The following is a 19,466-nucleotide window of genomic DNA, read 5'->3' as shown; positions in this document are numbered from 1 at the left end:
AGGGGGAGTATAAGAGGGGAAGGAGAGTCCAGACAGAAGGAGCCCTTCAAAATAGAAACATTTAGGGGACAGACGGGAGAAGCAGAGCGTAAAGGAGGCTGGGTAGGAGCGAACAGAACAGAAAGGTGGGAGAAGCCCCAGGAAGGTGATGTCCTGAAGCCAAAGAAGGGAGTGAGTGCTTCAGGAGGAAATGTCTGATAGTCTTCGGTGGTATTGGGGGAATAGTGGGTGAAGGAGGATTGGGAGGTGGAGGATGTTAGACGGCTCTCATCAGATGCTTGATGTTGAAGAAAAGAGGAGAGATGGGAACATGGGTTCGAGGAGGGGCATTCTCGAGAGACCTGTGTCCTGGCTCATGGGAAGGAGAGGGGCTAGTTGGTAGCGAGTGGTTTCTGAGGGAGCAGGAGGGGATGGATGTAAGGGCTGGCCTCAGGAGGGACACGGCCTGCATGGTAACAGGGGAAAGTGTGGATTCACTTTGGCTGTGGGAGCTAATGGTTATCATTGGCATTGCAGTTAGAAGCTAGGGCAGGTGTCCAGGTAAGAGCTGAGAGGTTGGGGACAGAGCATTGGCTGTGGGGACAGAGAGAAGGAGGCACCCTCTGGGTTCTTCGGGCGGAAGCACTGTAGGTGTGACGAGGCCTGTCCTCCAGCTAGTGACATGGCTGGACAAGTTCACTACTGTGAACCTCAGCAGTGACAACTAACTGGAAAACATGGAGATAGTCTGCTTCTCAAGAGTCCCCTGACTACAAATTAAGATTATGCTATTTTTTTAAAAATATATTTTATTGATTTTTTACAGAGAGGAAGGGAGAGGGATAGAGAGCTAGAACGTTGATGAGAGAGAAACATCGATCAGCTGCCTCCTGCACACCTCCCACCAGGGATGTGCACGCAACCAAGGTACATGCCCTTGACCGGAATCGAACCTGGGACCTTTCATTCCCCAGGCCGACGCTCTATCCACTGAGCCAAACCGGTTAGGGCAGATTATGCTATTTACTGAGGAACAAAAAAAGACAAGCATGCATTGGAAAACAGGGGAAGTAAGGATACCCAAGTGCAAACAGATTTGTGGGGTTTGTGGGGTGTGGATGGGGAAGACTTGGTGATTTTCACAGGAGCTGTATTAGGATTAGATTCAGCCATGATTAAGAGAGCAGCTCAACCTATCAGTGGCTTAAATAGGCTAGAAGTTCATTTCTCTCATATGGGAGTTAGGAGGAAGGCAGTCCTGAGCTATGAGGGTGACTGTGTTCTGCAAGATTCTCAGAGGCCCAGGATTTTTCCACTTTTTTGCCTTGCCCTGGGGCATGGCCCTTGTCCTCCTGATCTGGGATTCTTATTTTAGGAAGCAGATGGAGGGTAGGACAGATAAGGGGGTCAAATACCAGGCAGCTTTTAAGAAAATTCCCCAGAAACTGCCATAGGCATCCCATTGGCCAGAACTTAAACATTCCTTGGCTGCAGGAGTGGCTGGGAAGTGTAATCTTTATTCAGGAACCATGTTTTTTTGGCCAAAGTCTTGGATTCTATTGCAGTGGAAGTAGGAGAGCATGTATACCAGGGCACAATCAGCTGTCTTTGCAGTGGGGGCCTTGCAGTGGGTCTGGCTTGTAAAGGTGATGTCAGAGCAGGATCCTGGGCCCACCTTCCAAAGAGGTTGCATTTATTCTTTCAGGAATGGACAATCAGACCGTCCTGGCTGTCCAGTCGTTGTTGGATGGTCAAGGAGCAGTCCCTGATCCAACAGGCCAGAGTGTCAATGCACCCCCTACTATCCAGCCACTAGGTGAGTATCTGCTCAGGTTCACCAATGGGAAGGGTCAGTGGCTCCCCATGAAAACAAGTAGTACCCATGAGAGGATGTGGGAGTGGACTCCCCCTGTGGTCCCCAGGATGTGCTCTGGTGTCGAACCTTCTCCCCTTCCTCCCAGGCTGGATGCTCAGGCTAATGCCTTTTTCTTTTTTTAAAAAAAATATATATTTTTATTGATTTTTTACAGAGAGGAAGGGAGAGAGAGAGTTAGAAACATCGATGAGAGAGAAACATTGATCAGCTCCCTCCTGCACACCTCCTACTGGGGATGTGCCTGCAACCAAGGTACATGCCCTTGACCGGAATCGAACCTGGGACCTTTCAGTCTGCAGGCTGACGCTCTATCCACTGAGCCAAACCTGTTAGGGCTAATGCCTTTTTTTGCTCAGCTCTAAGAACACCCTCTCCAATCACTTAGTGCAGTGGTCAGCAAACTGCGGCTCGCGAGCCACATGCGGCTCTTTGGCCCCTTGAGTGTGGCTCTTCCACAAAATACCACATGTGGGCGCGCACGTACAGTGCGATTGAAACTTTGTGGCCCATGCGCAGAAGTCGGTATTTTGTGGAAGAGCCACACTCAAGGGGCCAAAGAGCCGCATGTGGCTCGCGAGCCGCAGCTTGCCGACCACTGACTTAGTGAATGCGGGGATCATGACACCAGGAATGGCTAGGAGTCCTGATGCTTGGCAGTGTTTGTACCTTTGACCCAGAAGTCGTTTCTCAGCCTCCCCTCTATGGAAAGAACAGAGTGAGCATGACTCTCTCCAATTTACAGGCCATGCCCCTAAGACAGAAAAGTTCTTTTTCTTTTTTTAAATATGTTTTTATTGATTTTAGAGAGAGAGCAAAGGAGAGGGACAAAGAGAGAAACATGGATGGGCTGCCTCCTAGGGATTGAGCCCATAACCAGGGTATGTACTCTGACCAGGAACTGAACCAGTGACCTTTTGGTGCATGGGATGACGCTCAACCAACTGAGCCACACTGGGCAGGGCAAAGAACTTTTAGAGCCCTGTGTGAGTCTGTGTGTTTAGTTATTTATTCCACAAACATATTTGAGTACTTGGGAACCATGTTGGGAACAGAGAGATACACACCTGGGTTTGAATCCTTGTTCCTGGCTGTGTTTTTGGGCAAGTGAGTTAACCTCTCTGTGTCCAAGTTTTCACATCTGTGAAATGGGAGTAATAGTTCTACCTCATAGGAATCTTGTGAGGATACTTGGGATACTTTTGTAGCTGTTATAAATAAGAAATGCAAGTTTCTTGTGGTTTTGTTATCAATGAGTTTGTGTTCTTATTTCCTGATATAAAGGAATTTAGAACAGGAACACTGATAAAAGCAAAGGCGGATTTACTGAGGCTTTGCAGAAGGTAAGAACACTGAGATAGGGTCCCAGGTTCTGCACACCAAATGTGGGTCGCGGGGAGTTTTATTCCTTGGGAACACAGAAGTTGCAGGGGTTAACCAACCAGAGTGTAGGTTGGCTGGCTTTTTCCTTTGTAGGAATGCTGGGGTCCCACTGAAGTATGGGTACATGTCAGTAAAGCAAGGCATTCTGGGATTGTGCAAGACTTATTATGGGATGCAGGAAGGGACTTTCCCAACCAGGTATTGAGTTTGTCTCTAGGGTTTGTGGCTTGGCTTTAAATTTGAAAAACAACTTAAAAGAAGTCACGTTAGCCCTGGCCCATGTTGCTCAGTGGTTGGAGCATTGACACATGCACTGAAGGGTTGTAGGTTTGATTCCCGGTTGAGGGCACATACCTGGGTTGCAGGTTCATTTCCCACCCCTGGTCAGGTGCGTGCAGGAGGCAATCAGTCAGTGTTTCTCTCTCACATCCATGTTTCTCTCTCTCTTTCTCTCCCTTGCTCCCTCCCTTTCACTCTCTCTGAAAACCTATGGAGAGAATATCCTCCATAACAACAACAAAAAAAGAAGTCAGGTTAATTCCTGGGCCATTGTTTTATAGCTATCTATTGATAACTGCCATAGTTCTGGCTTGGCTTAACTCGATGGAGCAATTTTTGGGAACATTTTATTCTACCTGGTTTAGCTTATACAAGATTAAAGTTTATTTTTCTGTTATATGAAGTTACGATGGGCAATTGGGGTGAGTATGTTGAGACCCAGATTCCTTTCTTGTGGCTGTACTCTCCTCAACATGCTGCCTAGGATGGGTGCTTCAGCCTCTCGCTTCCATTTCCACATTCCAGCCAACATGAAAGGAAGAAGGATGGAAGTGTCAGTCATACTCCTTCCTTTTAAGAAAATGCATAGACACTATACCTCTGGTCTTGTCCTGTTGGTCAGAGTTCAGTTAGTCACATGACATGTCTAGCTGCAAAGAAGGCTGGGAAATACAGTCTTTAACTAGACAGCCATGTTTCACACTGAAAATTGTATTGACAGTGAATATTGAATGACAGTTTGACATTTTTGCCACAACATGCCAAGTGCTTAGCACAGTGAGTGGCCTGTGGTAGGCCCTCAGTAATGTGTCCTGTTAAGTAGCTAATCATTTAGTTTTTAATTCATTCAGAAAACATCCACTGAGAACCTCCTGTGTGCCCAGGAGATACTGTAGTTATGGTGAAAAGTAAGACATATTTTTTCCCTTGGGGTCTCACAGGCTGGTGGTGATGGGAAAAGTGTGATATGAGAAGGCACTGTGGCCACTGCTTTAGGAAAGCTTCCTAGAGGAGGTGACATCTGAGCTGAGCCTTGTAGAACAAGTTGGTCTGAGTGAGGCAGCTTGACAGATGAAAACTGGATGCAAAGCCACAGAGGAGTGTGATCCTGTGGCCTACTGGGCAACTGATGAATAAATTGAGGCAGGGTAAAGATTCTGAAGTTCTCAACTTTGAAGCGAACTCTCTTTACTATTTCCTGATGCTAATTTTTCGATACCTTCATGCACATGGCTGGATACTCCCATCGGTGCCTATGTGGTTGTGAAAGCTCCTAGGAAACACAGAATTGGCACTTGACTCATGCACATGGAATCACAGAATGCTGTTAGATCTGCTGTCCTCCTGGTCCAGATGCAGGTCTCCTCCCATTTCTCACTGTAATACCTGCTCCTTTATTGCTTTTCTTTTGTTATTCTCCTGCTGCTGCTGTGTGGTGTGACCCCTAGATGATGAGGATGTCTTTCTCTGCGGGAAGTGTAAGAAGCAGTTCAACTCACTGCCGGCGTTTATGACCCACAAGCGGGAACAGTGCCAGGGGAATGCCCCGCCCCTGGCCACAGTCTCACTGGCCACCAACAGCATCTACACGCCTTCGGCAGCACCCACAGCAGTCCAGCAGGCCCCACCTCCTACGAATCGCCAGGTATTCATTCAATTGTTTATTCATCCATTCAGCAAGTTTTGTGGGTTTTTTTGAGCACCTGCTGTGTGTCAGGCACTGTGCAGGCATTTGGGGTACAGTTATGGACAAACAGACCAAGTCACTGCCCTCATGGGTCTGAGTGAGACAGACAGTACCCAAACAGATTTGTAGAGATATACTTTTTTTCAGGATGTTAAATGCAGGGGGATAGGACAGTACCCAAACAGATTTGTAGAGATATACTTTTTTAAATGGTATATGCAGGGGGATAAAGGATGTCATGACAAGGGTGGGAGTTTTTGCCATTTTTGTATATGGTGCTTGTGGGAAGGCTCTGTGAAGAATTGACATTTGAGCAAAGACCTAAGGAGATGAGAGAATGAGTCTAGCAACCAATTTGGGGAAGAGTATTCCAGGATATGTGGTCAGCAAGTGCAAAGGCCCTGAGGCAGTTGTGTGCTGGGTTTATTCTAGGAAAAGCAAGGAGGTGAGAGTGGCTGGATCTGAATGAGTGAGAAGGAAGGTTGGGGATGATAAGCTCAGGGAGGCAACAAGGGGATCTTGGTAGATCATGTGGGACTTGTGGACTTTTATTCTGAGAAATAGGAGCCATTGGGGGGTTTTGAGCAGAAGAGGGATAAGGTCTGATTTACACTTTAACTAGGTCACACTGGATGCTGTACAGAGAACAGAGTTTGATGGCAGTCAAGAGAGAAAGCCAGGAGTTAATATTCATGACTATATTGCACCGTTGTACAATAGGAGACTGTTGTACAAATCCAGGCAGAGGGTGGTGGCTTGATCAGGGTGATAGTGGTAGGGGTCGCGAGAAGGATGAAATTTTGGAAATATTTTGAAGAGCTTGTGGATAGATTGAGTGTGAGGTGTGAGATCAAGAGAGGTCAAGGGTGACTCCAGAGTTGGAGTTGCTAGTAACCAACATGGGGAAAATGGCTAGGAGGAGATTTGAAGGGATGTTAGGAGTCCAGCTGGACATGTTGGATTTAAGATGCCCATTAGACTTTTAAGTGGAGGCCACTGTGAAGATGCAGACAGATACACAACTCTGGAGGTCATGGGAGAGGGCCTGGCTGGAGGTATCTGGAGAAGCTTCCAGAGTCCTCAGTCAGGAACACAGTTCTGGAGCAGAGACACCCAGGGTGGGGTCCCTTAAGGCAGTGGTCACCAACTGGTGATCCGTGAGGTCTGAAAGGTTGGCGACCGCTGCCTTAAAGGATTAAAGAATCTTTATAAAGGGAGCTGGGCATGTCTCAGGATCCAGGTCAAGGAGTTAAATTTCCCTGACTTCCTCCTTATTTCTTTAAAACATTATCTTCATTCATTGTAGGAGACATAATTCTTGTCATCAAAATGAAAGACTTCATGCCCAGGCCCATAGGACATGTAGATTGAAACTTTTCAAGTTGCTACAGACATCTAACACTGAACACAGTTCTTTTTCTCACTCATTGAGTATGAGTTTTGTTATCAGAATATATTTCCCCCTCACGTTCTTTTTTTTTGTGTTTTTTTTTTTCAATAAAAGGAGAGGGAAAAATTCTTCCTGTCTTAGGTGAGAAAATAACTTCAGAACACAAACAGTCGCCCTGGCCGGGTAGCTCAGTTGGTTAGAGTGTCATCCTGATACAAAGGTTTGGTCCCCAGTCAGAGCACATACTAGAATCAGCCAATGAATGCATAGGTAAGTGAAGCAACAAATTGATGTTTCTTTCTCTCTTCCTCAAATCAATAAATAAAAATTAGAAAAGAAAGCAACAGGTAAACAAAACAAAATACCCTTTCCATCTACTGATAGGAGCAGTCACTGCAGGTTTGACTCTCTCTTGTAAGATCTGCCTTTCATCCTCACTGTTAACCTGAGAGCATATTATTATTTTTATTATTCATTCATTTGTTTGAAAGCAATACATGTTTCCCTTCTTTGTAAAAGAATGTTACAAATCAAGACCCCTTTGGCACTATTCCTCTCCCTTGTCCCCAGGTAACTACTGATAGGTATCCTTCTCAACCTTTTAAGATACTTTCACATACTTATTTAAGTATTCACAGGAATTATATAATAGTATTATTTTGGATTTTTAAAAATAAGAGTACATAATGTACATGTTATTATAACATTTGATTTTTCCTGCAATACCTTTTGCCTGCTGTATAGTATTCTACCCATGACTATATTGTACTTTTAATCCATTGAATTATAAAAAACAACACTGTGCAGAATACTCTTGTTCATGAACTCCCTGTGGACATGTGTGCTTCTCTAGGATAGATACCAGAAGTATTATTTCTGGGTCATAGGTTATGTGCCTTACAGGGAAGTATGACTTATCACTCTCATTTGATAGATAGGAAAATGGAGGTTCAGAGAGGTAGAGTGACTTGCTCAGCGTCACACAGTAGCAGGGAGCATCCGAGGTGGAAATGGAATTTAGGCCTTTGGGACTTCGGAACCCAGATCTTTTGCATCCTGCTCTCTGCTTCTTTCCAGAGCCTCACACATGTTCATTCTCTCTCTCTCCCTCCCTCCCTCCCTCCCTCCCTCCCTTCCTCTCCAGATCTCCACGTACATCACAGTGCCCCCGTCCCCACTGATCCAGACCTTGGTGCAGGGGAACATCTTGGTGAGCGATGATGTGCTCATGTCTGCCATGTCAGCTTTCACATCCCTGGACCAACCCATGCCCCAGGGCCCCCCGCCTGTGCAGGTAAGAAGGGGGCTAACTTTTCACAGGATCTTATTCCAGGCCTGCATGTTGCCTCCTGCAGATTCAGAATCTTGCAGAAAGAAGGGGGCGTGGCCCCAGCTCTCCCCCATGCTGAGGAGGACAGCCAGCCTGCCCTTGCCCAGCCCTGTGGGTGGGAAGGCTGCCACATTAATGGGGACCCAGAATGTGACTTTGGAATTTCGTAGCCACAGTCCAGCTATTTTGACTCCTGTTTTTATTCTTAACGGAAGTGTTCCTTGTCCATTAGAAAATACACAAGAAAAGTAAAAAAAAAAAAAAAAAAAGTTTATTCATAATCTGGAAAGTAAAGTGATAATGGTAACCGACTGCAATGTGCGTTTCTTGGTTGGATCCTGGGTTGTGGCGGGTAGAGCCATAAAGGCATTATTGGGGATATTAGAATGTGGAGGAATTTGAATATTTTAGATAATAGTATTAAATTTACATCCAACTAGAGGCCCAGTGCATGAATTCCTGCACGGCTGGGGTCTCTCAGCCTCGCCGGCGATTTGGGCCAATCAGAGCCGTCTCACCCAGTCCCAATCGGGGCCAGCTGGCCCAGGGGAGGGACCATGGGAGGTTGGCCGGCCATGGGAGGTTGGCTGTGGCCTGCGTTGAGCATCTGCCCCCTGGTGGTCAGTGTGGGTCATAGCGACTGGTCGACCGGTCATTCGGTCGACCCATCGTAAAGGTCACTTAGGCTTTTATATAGATAGATTCCTGAGTGTGATGTTTGAATTTTGGTTATATAGGAGAATATCCTTGTTTTTAGGAGATGTATCTGAGTACAGTTTTGAGGAACTAAGTGTTATGATGTATGTAGCTAATTCTCAGGTGCCTTGATGAAACAACATATATATGTGTGTAATAACTGAGTGAATTAAATGAAGAATGAAGAGTGTTCAATATATTCTTTCTTTTTATAGAGGTTTTTTTTAAAAATATTTTTTTATTGATTTCAGAGAGGAAGGGAGAGAGAGGGAGAGAGATAGAAACATCAACGATGAGAGAGACACATCGAGTGGTTGTCTCCTGCATGTGCCCCAACCAGGGCCGAGGATTGAGCCTGCAATTGAGGTATGTGCCCTTGACCTAAATCAAACCCTTCAGTCTGTAGGCTGATGCTCTATACACGGAGCCAAATCAGAAAGGGCTCAATGTATTCTTTTTGCAATCTTTCTATAGGTTTGGAGTTTTTCAGCATAAAAATTGGGAACTCAATCAGTCCCTCATATTATCTCCACTCAAAGAAAGCACTATCAGAATTTTGGCTTTCCTGACCTTGAATGCAAATAAAATTAGAAATAGGTTTTAAAAAACATTTATAATATACACACCTATCTAAATGGGTCATGTTATATGCACAGTTCTGGAATTTTCTTTTCTTACTTTGCCTTTTGTTTAACCTCATTCTCTATGCCTATAACTGTACATCAATATTTCCCAAAAAGTTCATTGGAACACTGGCTCCTTGGGATTTTCCAATATATTAAGGATCTCTGGTCAAACCAACCTAAAGTGGAGGCATCCTACTTCTTCCCTTGCTTTGTCCCTGTTTTTTTCCTGCAGTAAAGAAATACTTTTGATTTTGTCATCCCAGATTTTTCCCAAAATATATTTGACTGTGGAACCCAAGGAAGAGCAATTAAAAGGAGCATCCTTTATGAAATGCTGCTCAAAATCATCGTTTTATCAGCTGTAAAGGATTCCATCATGTGATGGGTCACCCTCTGCTTAGCCAGGCTTCTGTGGATGGACATGTAGGTTGTTGCCATTTTTTGCTGGAGTAGCATCCATGTGTCGATATCTTTGTCCACCTGCTTGATTATTTTTGTAGAATAAATTCCTAGAATCCATGGCTGTGTTTCAGGGGTCCATAGCCACCCACCCATGTGGTGACTCCCTAGAAAGACTCCCAGGATTTAGGATGGTTGTACTCATGGCTGTGGTTTATTACAGCAAAAGGATGCATAGCAGGGTCAGAAGGGGAAAAGGCACATCAGCTGGAGTCTAGAGGAATCCAGGTGTAGGTTTCCAAAGTTCTCCTCCTTGGAGGATGAGGAAGAGGCTGCACAAAGCACACTTACTCCTCCAGCAATGAAGAGCAACAACACATGTGCAGTGTTTCTGCCCAGGGAAGCACACCTAAGACTCTGAGACTCAGGCTTTTACTGGGGATTGGTCACAGATATCCAGCCATGATGATAAAAACTCTAGACGTCCAGATGGTAAGGAAGTGTTCACCATAAATCACATTGTTTGTGCAGACAGTCTAGGTGAGTTGATACAATATGGTCAGTGCCCCAGCTGGGCAAAAGAGCCTTATCAACATAGGGAACCTTCTACAAGGCAGGTTCTCGGATGCCAGTTAAGAGCCAGTCCTACAAGCAAGCCTTTCTAAAGACAGCAACATTAGGCCTGCTGTGTGAACTCATTCCTGCATAAACTGGGCCATTTTTGCTGACTTTTCACAAAGGAAAGGAATAGCAGCACCTCGCTGATGGCGCCTCTGAATTCTCCCATAACTTCGTTTCCAAGCCCCCTCTCAGCATTGTCCTCTGAACTGCCTTGGGAGTGGCCTTTCTTCCCACATAGCTAAGGCAAATGTCTCCTCACGGATAAACAAGACAGCTGGTGTCAAGAGACTATGACGCTTTAATTCTCTTTTCTGATTTCAGAGCAGCCTGAACATGCATTCTGCGCCCAGCTACCTCACCCAGCCTCCACCACCTCCTCAACCCCCTCCACCACTGCCCCCACCTCCACCCCCTCAGCCCCCACCCCCACCACCTCAGAGCCTGGGTCCCCCCGGGCGTTCCAACCCCGGCGGGAATGGCGTGGTGGAGGTGTACAGTGCCACGGCACCCCTGGCTGGAAGTGGAACAGTGGAGATCCAGGCATTGGGAATGCAGGCCTACCCACCCTTGGAGGTGAGCAGAGGTGGGGTTTGGGGTGGAGGGGGAAAAACTGGTCATGGTCATTATGGGTAACCCAGACCTTTCCTAAGCACCAAACGTGTGCCAGACACTGTTGGAGATACCATGGGGGGGGTGGGGGGTGTTGCAAAACCAGATCATGTTGTGTACCACATCAGGGGAGAGAGGGACTTTAATCAAGCCATCACTGCTGTCAATGTAAAATGCAAACCATGAAAAGGTAGTGTGAAATAGAGGCTGTAGCATAAATACAAGCAGCCCTCAGGTAGTGCTCAGAACAGAGAATACCTGTTTGTTGGGGAGATTCCAAAAAGCGTGTATCTGTTACTTTTTAAAAAAACTAGCAAGATATATTAGTTAGCTATGGCTCTGTAAGAAATGTCCACAAAGCTTCAGTGGCATATAGGAAAAACCATTTCTTGTTCTCATATCTATGGTGGTCAGTGTGGCAACTCTGCTGATCTTGGCTGGGCTCCCCCTGTGTCTGGAGGTTGGCTGGCTGTTGGCTGCTCTCGCATGGCCTGGGGTGGGATGAGTGGGGTAACTCGGCTCTGCTCCACCCATCTTTCATTATCCAGCAGGTTAGCCAGGCAGTGGTGGAGATGCAGTAATGCAAGCAGAAGTGCTCAAGGCTTCTTGAGGCTTAGGCTTGTAAGTAACACAGTCTCACTTCTATTGTTCAAAGCAGGGCTAAGGCCAGCTTAGATTTAAGAAATAAGGAAGCTCTGCCAGTCTGGCTCAGCGGCTGTGCATTGATCCATGAACCAAGAGGTCACTGTTTCAATTCCCGGTCAGGCACATGCCCAATAGGGGATGTTTCTCTCTCATCCATGTTTCTATCTCTCTATTCCTCTCCCTTTATCTCTCTCTAAAAATCAATAAAAACATATTAAAAAAAATAAATAAGGAAATAGATGCCATCTCTTAATGGGAAAAGCTGCCAAGTCACACTGTAAAGGGCATGGGCGAGGGAGAGGTAAAGAATTGAGGCCGCCCTGACTGGTTTGGCTCAGTGGATAGAGCATCGGCCTGCGGACTGAAAGGTCCCAGGTTCGATTCCGGTCAAGGGCATGTACCTTGGTTGCGGCACATTCCCAGTAGGAGGTGTGCAGGAGGCAGCTGATCAACGTTTCTCTCTCATCGATGTTTCTAACTATCCCTCTTCCTTCCTCTCTGTAAAAAATCAATAAAATATATTTTTAAAAAAAGAGTTGAGGCCATATGCAATCAATACACCATATAAACCATGCTAACTCCCTGCTGAAGAGCTCTTCTGGGCTATAAGCAGTCTACTCTCCAGGTGATAAGAGTTCAGAATCTTCCTAGATGCCAGTGCTAGGGGCATGGTTATGACAAAGAGCTTGCCTGAACTTGAGGCCACATTATCCCAGTCACCTTGGAGTTATTCATCTGACATATATTCCATGTCAGATGGCATCTATATGTAAGGAGAACCAGACTAGTGGGGAAATTTTACCTCCAAGCATGTGATGTTATGAGAGCCTACAAGAGGATTTGCTCTAGTCTGGGACTTTGTTGAATTAAAAAGGAAAAGTTAAGTCAGTGAGATGTTGAGAGGATGGTGGTGGCCTGGTAGGCAGAGGGGCCAGTACAGGGGGAGCTGCCATTTTTTATTTTCCATGCAGAAGAGCGTGGTCTTTGAGGTTGGAGCCCGAGTCTTTGATTTTGCATCCTTAGCACTTAGCAGAGTACCTGGCCTATAGTAGGTATTTGAAATAGGGCTCTCTGAGTTCAGTTTCTTCTCTAAAATGGGAACTCCCCTGGCAGAGCTGTTGGGGATAATGAGAGCTAACCCAGTGGCAGTCACAAAATTGCTCAGGAGTAACTTGAATGATGGGTGAATTCATTCATGTGACAACTATTTATTGAGTGTAGTATTGGCCAGGAAAATAGAAACCACTCTAGGTGTTTCTGGCAGAAGGATTAAATGCAAGAAGTTAGGTGCTTACAAAGTTGATGGAAGGGCTAGAGAAGCAAAAGTCAGGGTTGCATAACTGGTTTTCAGGTTCACTGTTGTTGCTTGGCCCAGAGAGCCAGGGCACAGCTGCTGCACAGAGGTGAGGGAACTGTAGGATGCCATTGTGGTTGTCCCAGTTGCCCTGCTGTCCTTGGGGCTGGTTGTCAGGAAGGAGATGTAGAGTTCAGTCAGCTACTGCAAAGCTCATGACTAAATCCACCTATCTCAACGCAGCTGCTGGAGAGTGGTTTCTACCTCCCTTCTGCCTTCCACATGTCATGCTTCTTGTGAGCAGAACCTAATCTGTGTTCAGAACTGTGCTGGCAAGATAGTCTAGGACTGTGGTTCCAAACTTCCCACAATGCATTAGTGTCATGATGTTAGCTTAGTGTTAACTAAGTTTGAATGCCTCAATTAATTTGCTAATTTCTTGTGGTTTCAATGTCAATTCTTGGTTGAGGCATGCCTGCTGGTGTGGTGTCCAGCAGGGTTACTTAAAAAGTGGAGTAGCAGGCTTGCTGGTTTGGCTCAATGGATAGAGCGTCGGCCAGCAGACTGAAGGGTCATGGATTAGATTCTAGTCAAGGGCACATACCTCAGTTGCAGGGAAGCAACCAATTGATGTGTCTCTCTCACATCAGTGTTTCTCTCTCTGTCTCTCCCCTTCCCTTCCACTCTAAAAATGTCCTCGGGTGAGGATTAACAAAAAATAAAAAGAAGTAAATATCCTCGGGTGAGGATTAACAAAAAATAAAAAGAAGAAGAGTAGCTGGTGGGGGCCCACACCTTTCTGACTTCCTGGTTCTTCTGTGCAAGCAAGCTACAATAATAATAATAGTGGCAGTAACAATAGGTAAAGTTTATTGAGTACTTACTGTATTTTAGGCACTATTCTAAGCTCTCATTAGTTCATTGAATCCATACAACAACCCAATGAGAGTGGTACTATGATTAGCCTCATTTTACAGATGTGAGAACTGAGACAGAGAAGTTTAAAGACTTGCCCAAGATCTCTTAGGTTTTGTTTTGTTTTTCAATCAATCTTAGAGTCAGGATTTGAACCCAGGCAACCTGGCTCCAAAGCTGCTTCTAACCTTCTGACTTCATGAAGTTCAAAGGGGTTTTGTGAGTGACTGGAGTGACTGAGCTAGATGGGGGAATTAGGATGGTGCTGTAGGTGGGGAGTGGCTGAGATCAGCCAGGGCCACTGTGAGGGTCCTCCAGGCTGGGGTGGTTTTCCCTCTTCCATCCCAGAGCTCTCTCCCTGACTCTGCTGTCCTTCTAGGTGCCAAACCAGTGTGTGGAGGCTCCAGTATACCCCACCCCCCCAGTGTACAGCCCCGGCAAACAGGGATTCAAACCAAAAGGACCCAACCCCACTGCCCCCATGACCAGCACCACTGGGGGCACCGTGGCCACCTTTGACTCCCCACCAACGCTGAAGACCCGACGGGCCAAAGGTGCCAGTGGACTCTCAGAAGGTGGGCTCACAGCCTGAGCATCTTTCCTCAGCATCGGCCTGTCCACCGGCTGCTTCGTTCTAGTCTTCCCTTTTATGATGATTAGGATTAAGTTTGTTTGCATGTAATGAAAAACCCAAAATAAGAGTGACTTCAAAATGATAGAATTTTTTCTCCTGTGCAAAACAAGGCCAGAGGTAGGCAATCAGGAGATCGTGTGCCTGTATGGTCACCAGGAACCCACATGTCCTCTGTCTTTCTGCTCTGCCATCCCTGGTGTGTGGCTTCTGCTATCAGGGTGCCTCATTGTGTAAGATGGTTACTAGAGCTCCAATCATTAATTTCATATTCTAGGCAATAAGAAGGAAAAAGGGGGCATCTGCCAGCTTCTAGCAGTTCTGCATGATGCTTTTGCTTACATCTCATCGGTCAGAACTTAGTCACATGAGCATATCTAGCAGCAAAGGAAGCCGGGAAATGTTCCCCTTAGGTAGAGCACCTGTGAGGAAAGAAGAAGGGGAGAATGGATATTAGGCAGGCAAGAAACAATGTCTGCCACTGGTATGGGTTGGAAACAGAGTCAGAAAATGCTGGCGGGTGAGAAGGGCAGAGAAATTGAGAAATTTTCAGGGCCTTCCAGTCACCTACTTCCACACTGCCTTTCTTTCACAAATATATGTTGAGTTTGGTGTCAGGCACTGGGGATCTAGCATCTTGTTCCAGGATTTCCCTATCCTCAGTTATCACAGTTTAATGGAAAAGACAGGGACTAAATAAATACTTATGGGTTACTCTAGGAAGGAGATTAATGGGGTACTATGATGGAGAATAATGCTACCTATTCATCTGGGAATGAGAAGGAAACAGCCTTGTGGCTATCTGAAGGACAAGGATGCCAGATAAGGGGAATAGAAGGTTCAAAGGTCCTGAGGTGGGATCATGTTTGAGGTCTTTCAAGGTTAGCAGGGAGTCTGCTGTAGCTAGATGGAGAGAATAATGAGGTTGGCAGGAAGCAGAGAATGCAGAGCCCTGTAGGCCACAGCAGAGAGGTCGGATTTTATCCTAAGGCAGAGGGGAGCCTCTGAGGGGTTTGTCCTGCTCACCCAGGCAGAGCAGGACCTAGGCTTTCCTCCCCCCAGCACCTGGAGAGACTCACCTGTGCCTCTTCCCCTGCCTGTCCTTGAGTAGATCTCCCAGGGTCTGGGATTTCTGGCCCTAGGCCCCGGGAGTAGAGTGGCTGGAGGCTGCCCTTGGCACCCATAGTTTTACCCCCAGCCTCACCATCTCACTCCTCCCACTTTGTCTTTCAGCTGCAGGGAAGCCAAAGGCTCAGAAACTCAAGTGCTCATACTGTGACAAGTCATTCACCAAAAACTTCGACCTGCAGCAGCACATCCGAAGGTACCCAGGCATGGTGGGGCAGGTGGCTCCCAGGCAGCCCTGGCTGGGGAGCCATCTGCAGTGGAAGCAAGGGTCCCTTCCCAGCCTCCTAACCTGGGTGGTGTCCAAGGCCCCATCTGTCCTGTCATGGTTCTCAGAACTTCAGTCCAGGTCAGGATGATTTTCCCTCTTCTCTTCCAGGCGTAATGGGGGGGTCTGTGAAAGCTGCGGGGCCTGCCCACTATGATGGGGAAGGTCCAAATGGGGTGAGGTAAGGGGAGAAGTGGACCTGAACTGATAGGGGCTTTGCAGGCATGAGGGGTGGTACCCAGTCCTTACCTCTGCAGAAAGGGCTGGCCTCAAGGACTGCCATGCTCTGCGTATATGACTCTGACTGCTCACTCAGGACTAACCACAATACTTCTTGTTCCAAGTACATACAGGGAACCCCTCTGGTCCTCAGGTCTGTCTTCTATGAAGTAGAGGGTTGGACTTGTTCAGTGTTTCTCAGAGTGGGGTAATTGGTACATGAGATGATTTTAGGTGGTTCTTGGACATGGTTTCGAAAAGTTCTGAAAGACAGTGAAAAAATTATTCTCTTCAATTTCTTTCAGTTCTTGGAGAGTCAAAGGAGAAAGCCTCAATTTGATGCTAGTCTCTCCTAATGCCTCTCACATGCTAGCTCATGTTTTATGAGGAAGAGAAAGAGAGAGAGACAGAGAAAATGAATGAGCGCACACGTCACAGATTCCAAACATGGCAGGCAGAGTCTTCTCTTTAGAACAGGGTTTCTCTGCCTTGGCACTATTGACATTTTTTATCACATCATTCTTTTCTGTGGAGGTCTGACCTTGCCTGGTAGAATGTTTAGCAGCATTCCTAACCTATAACTATTAAATGCCAGTAGCATTCCTCATTTCTCAGCTGTGACAAACAAAAGTGTCTCCAAATATTGCCAAATGTTCCTGGAGGGCAAAATCAAATGCATTTGAGAATCACTGGTCTACACTGGTGCTGTCCAGTAGAACTTTCTGATGGAAATGGCCAAAACGGCACTGTCTAATAGGGTACCACTAACCATAAATGGCTGTTGAGCACTTGAAATGTGGCTAGTATGATTAAGAAATTGAAATTTTTATTTTAATGAATTTAAATTTAAATAGTCCATGTGGTTTATGTCTACCTTATTGGGCAATGCAGCTCTAGATCGTTTTATAATTATTGCATTTTGGTTACTTCATATTTATGACAAGTGGTTTTCTGTATACAATAACAAGTGGAAGCTTCATTTTAAAATATTTTAAGTTTTAAAACATAGAATTGGCCCTGGCCGGTATGGCTCAGTTGTTTGAGCATTGTCTTGTGCACCAAAAATTCGCCAGTTCAATTCCTGGTCAGGGCATGCCCAGGTTGCGGGTTCAAACCTTGGTCGGGTGCATACAGGAGGCAACTGATCGATATTTCTCACATCAATGTTTCTCTCTCTCTTCCCCTTTCTCTAAAATCAGTAAAAACATATTTTAAAAAAACATGTAGAATTTATTTGAAAGAAAATAGTAAATAATGATACAAGTGCTGTGCTGTGATAGCTAGGATATTTTCTCCTTCAAATAACAGAAATCCCTATTTATTTTTATTTATTTATTTTTTAAAATATATTTTATTGATTTTTTACAGAGAGGAAGGGAGAGGGATAGAGAGTATGTGCCCACAACCAAGGTACATGCCCTTGACCGGAATCGAACCTGGAACCCTTGAGTCCGTAGGCTGATGCTCTATCCATTGAGCCAAACCGGTTAGGGCCAGAAATCCCTATTTAAATGGGCTTAAATTGTTAGGAAATGTTTCATCTCACAGTATAAGATGGTCATGGAGAAAGTTAGCTCCAGGGTGGTTGATTCAGCAGCTCAGTAATGCCACCAAGAGCACAGGGTCTTTCTGTGTCTGGTCTGCCTGCCTCAGCAAGCGGGCTTGTCCTTATGGTGTCAGAATGGTTGCCAGCAACATCTAGATCAGGGGTCCTCAAACTTTTTAAACAGGGGGCCAGTTCACTGTCCCTCAGACCGTTGGAGGGCCGGACTATAGTTTAAAAAAAAACTATGAACAAATTCCTATGCACACTGCACATATCTTATTTTGAAGTAAAAAAACAAAACGGGAACAAATACAATATTTGTATTTGCATGTGGCCCGCGGGCCGTAGTTTGAGGACCCCTCTAGATGTTCTGTCTGGGCTTCCTGGTGGCCATGAGCTCCTGGGTTGAGGTCACATCTCCATTCCTACAAGGGTGCTGACAAGCCTTGTTTCCTGCAGCCACACTGGTGAGAAACCCTTCCAGTGCATTGCATGTGGCCGTGCCTTTGCCCAGAAGTCTAATGTCAAGAAGCACATGCAGACTCACAAGGTGTGGCCTCCAGGGCGCAGTGGTGGCACCATCTCTCGCAACTCTGTGACTGTGCAGGTCATGGCCCTGAACCCCAGCAGGCAGGAGGATGAGGAAAGCACAGGTGGGTTGAAAGGGGGAAAGCCACTCTCCCTACATCTCTCCTCTGCAGGTTCATGGGTTTTGTTTCTGTGTGGCTTTGGGCAACCTCCTTGACCTCTTTGGGCTTCAATCTACTTCAGTGATAAAGTGGGGCATAGATGAAAGGAGAGATGACAAATATACGATTTGTGTGGTGTTACTCTAATGCTGTAGCCAGGGCAACCATCACTAATCAATCACCTATCATTTTTGCTGAGTTTGGATACCACCTCAGAATCTATTTTCAATAGATGGCTCTCTAGGCAGTCACTCTCAGTTTATCTGAAATTGAAAACTATTTGGCCTTTCTGGGCAGGTGATCTCCAAAGTTCTTTATAGTTTGTAAAATTGTCATCAAAGCCATCACTTGTTTCTGAACTAATGACCTTTTCCTTAATATTGGTTTAATTAGAGTAACACTGTCCAAAAAAATATAATATGAGCAACATAGGCCATTTAAAATTTTCTAATAGCTACATAAAAACAATATAAAAAGTCCATCTCCCTGGGCGCTTCGCCATGGCTGCCTTCAGTGGTGCCAGCGAGGGCCTCCGCCATGCTGAGTACTCACTGCCCTCGACCAAATGGCCTGACACGGACATCGACCAGGGCCTGGCAAGAAGCTTGGTAGCTGTAGGACTGGGTGTTGCAGCTTTTGCATTTGCAGGTCGCTATGTATTTCAGATCTGGAAACTTCTGGAACAAATAATCACAGAAACTGCAAAGAAGATTTCAACTCCTAGCCTTTCATCCTACTATAAAGGAGGATTTGAACAGAAAATGAGTAGACAAGAAGCTAGACTTATTTTGGGTGTAAACTCATCTGCTGGCAAAGCCAAGATTAGAACAGCTCACAGGATAATCATGATTTTGAATCACCCAGATAGAGGTGGATTTCCATACTTAGCAACCAAAATAAATGAAGCAAAGGACTTGCTGGAAGAAACCACCAAACATTGATTGATGCTCAAGAACTATTCTGAAGGAAAAAAGGGGGTGCTTATAAAACAAAGTCCTGTGTATTTAATGTAAACCACCACTGACCATCGTAATTCCCATACATGTGCTAACTCTAAATAACTTATTCCACTGTTATGTGGTATAATAATAAAAGATTAATAATCTGTTTTTTAAAAAAACATAAAAAGGTGACATTAATGTTAATCATATGTTTTATTTAGCCTAATATATTAATACTAGAGGCCCGGTGCACAAAAATTTGTGCACTCGGGGGGCGGGGGAGGGGGGGTCCCCCAGCCCGGCCTGTGCCCTCTCGCAGTC

The 19,466-nt window shown here is 45.7% G+C and overlaps 1 protein-coding gene and 1 pseudogene across 2 annotated transcripts in view; both read left to right on the top strand.

Moving 5' to 3' along the window:
- Nucleotides 1–1,618: 1,618 nt before the first annotated feature.
- ZNF341 (zinc finger protein 341) overlaps nucleotides 1,619–19,466 on the top strand; it is a 45,138-nt gene continuing 27,290 nt past the window's right edge. The window contains exons 1-7 of one of the 2 annotated variants that reach the window (XM_014550698.1): nucleotides 1,619–1,795; nucleotides 4,963–5,159; nucleotides 7,736–7,885; nucleotides 10,585–10,836; nucleotides 14,106–14,301; nucleotides 15,591–15,681; nucleotides 17,975–18,168. In XM_014550698.1, coding sequence (XP_014406184.1) covers nucleotides 1,687–1,795; nucleotides 4,963–5,159; nucleotides 7,736–7,885; nucleotides 10,585–10,836; nucleotides 14,106–14,301; nucleotides 15,591–15,681; nucleotides 17,975–18,168 — 1,189 coding nt within the window. In that variant the 5' untranslated portion in view covers nucleotides 1,619–1,686. The remainder of the gene's footprint in view (nucleotides 1,796–4,962; nucleotides 5,160–7,735; nucleotides 7,886–10,584; nucleotides 10,837–14,105; nucleotides 14,302–15,590; nucleotides 15,682–17,974; nucleotides 18,169–19,466) is intronic. The other variant, XM_005879796.2, reaches the window with a different exon arrangement.
- Nucleotides 18,705–19,246, top strand: LOC102247896 (annotated as a pseudogene).

The sequence above is a fragment of the Myotis brandtii genome, unplaced genomic scaffold, assembly GCF_000412655.1.
Source record: "Myotis brandtii unplaced genomic scaffold, ASM41265v1 scaffold61, whole genome shotgun sequence".
In the NCBI taxonomy this organism is placed as follows: domain Eukaryota; kingdom Metazoa; phylum Chordata; class Mammalia; order Chiroptera; family Vespertilionidae; genus Myotis; species Myotis brandtii.
The sequence above is the reverse complement of the archived record's forward strand: the minus strand, read 5'-3'. Positions and strand labels throughout refer to the sequence as shown.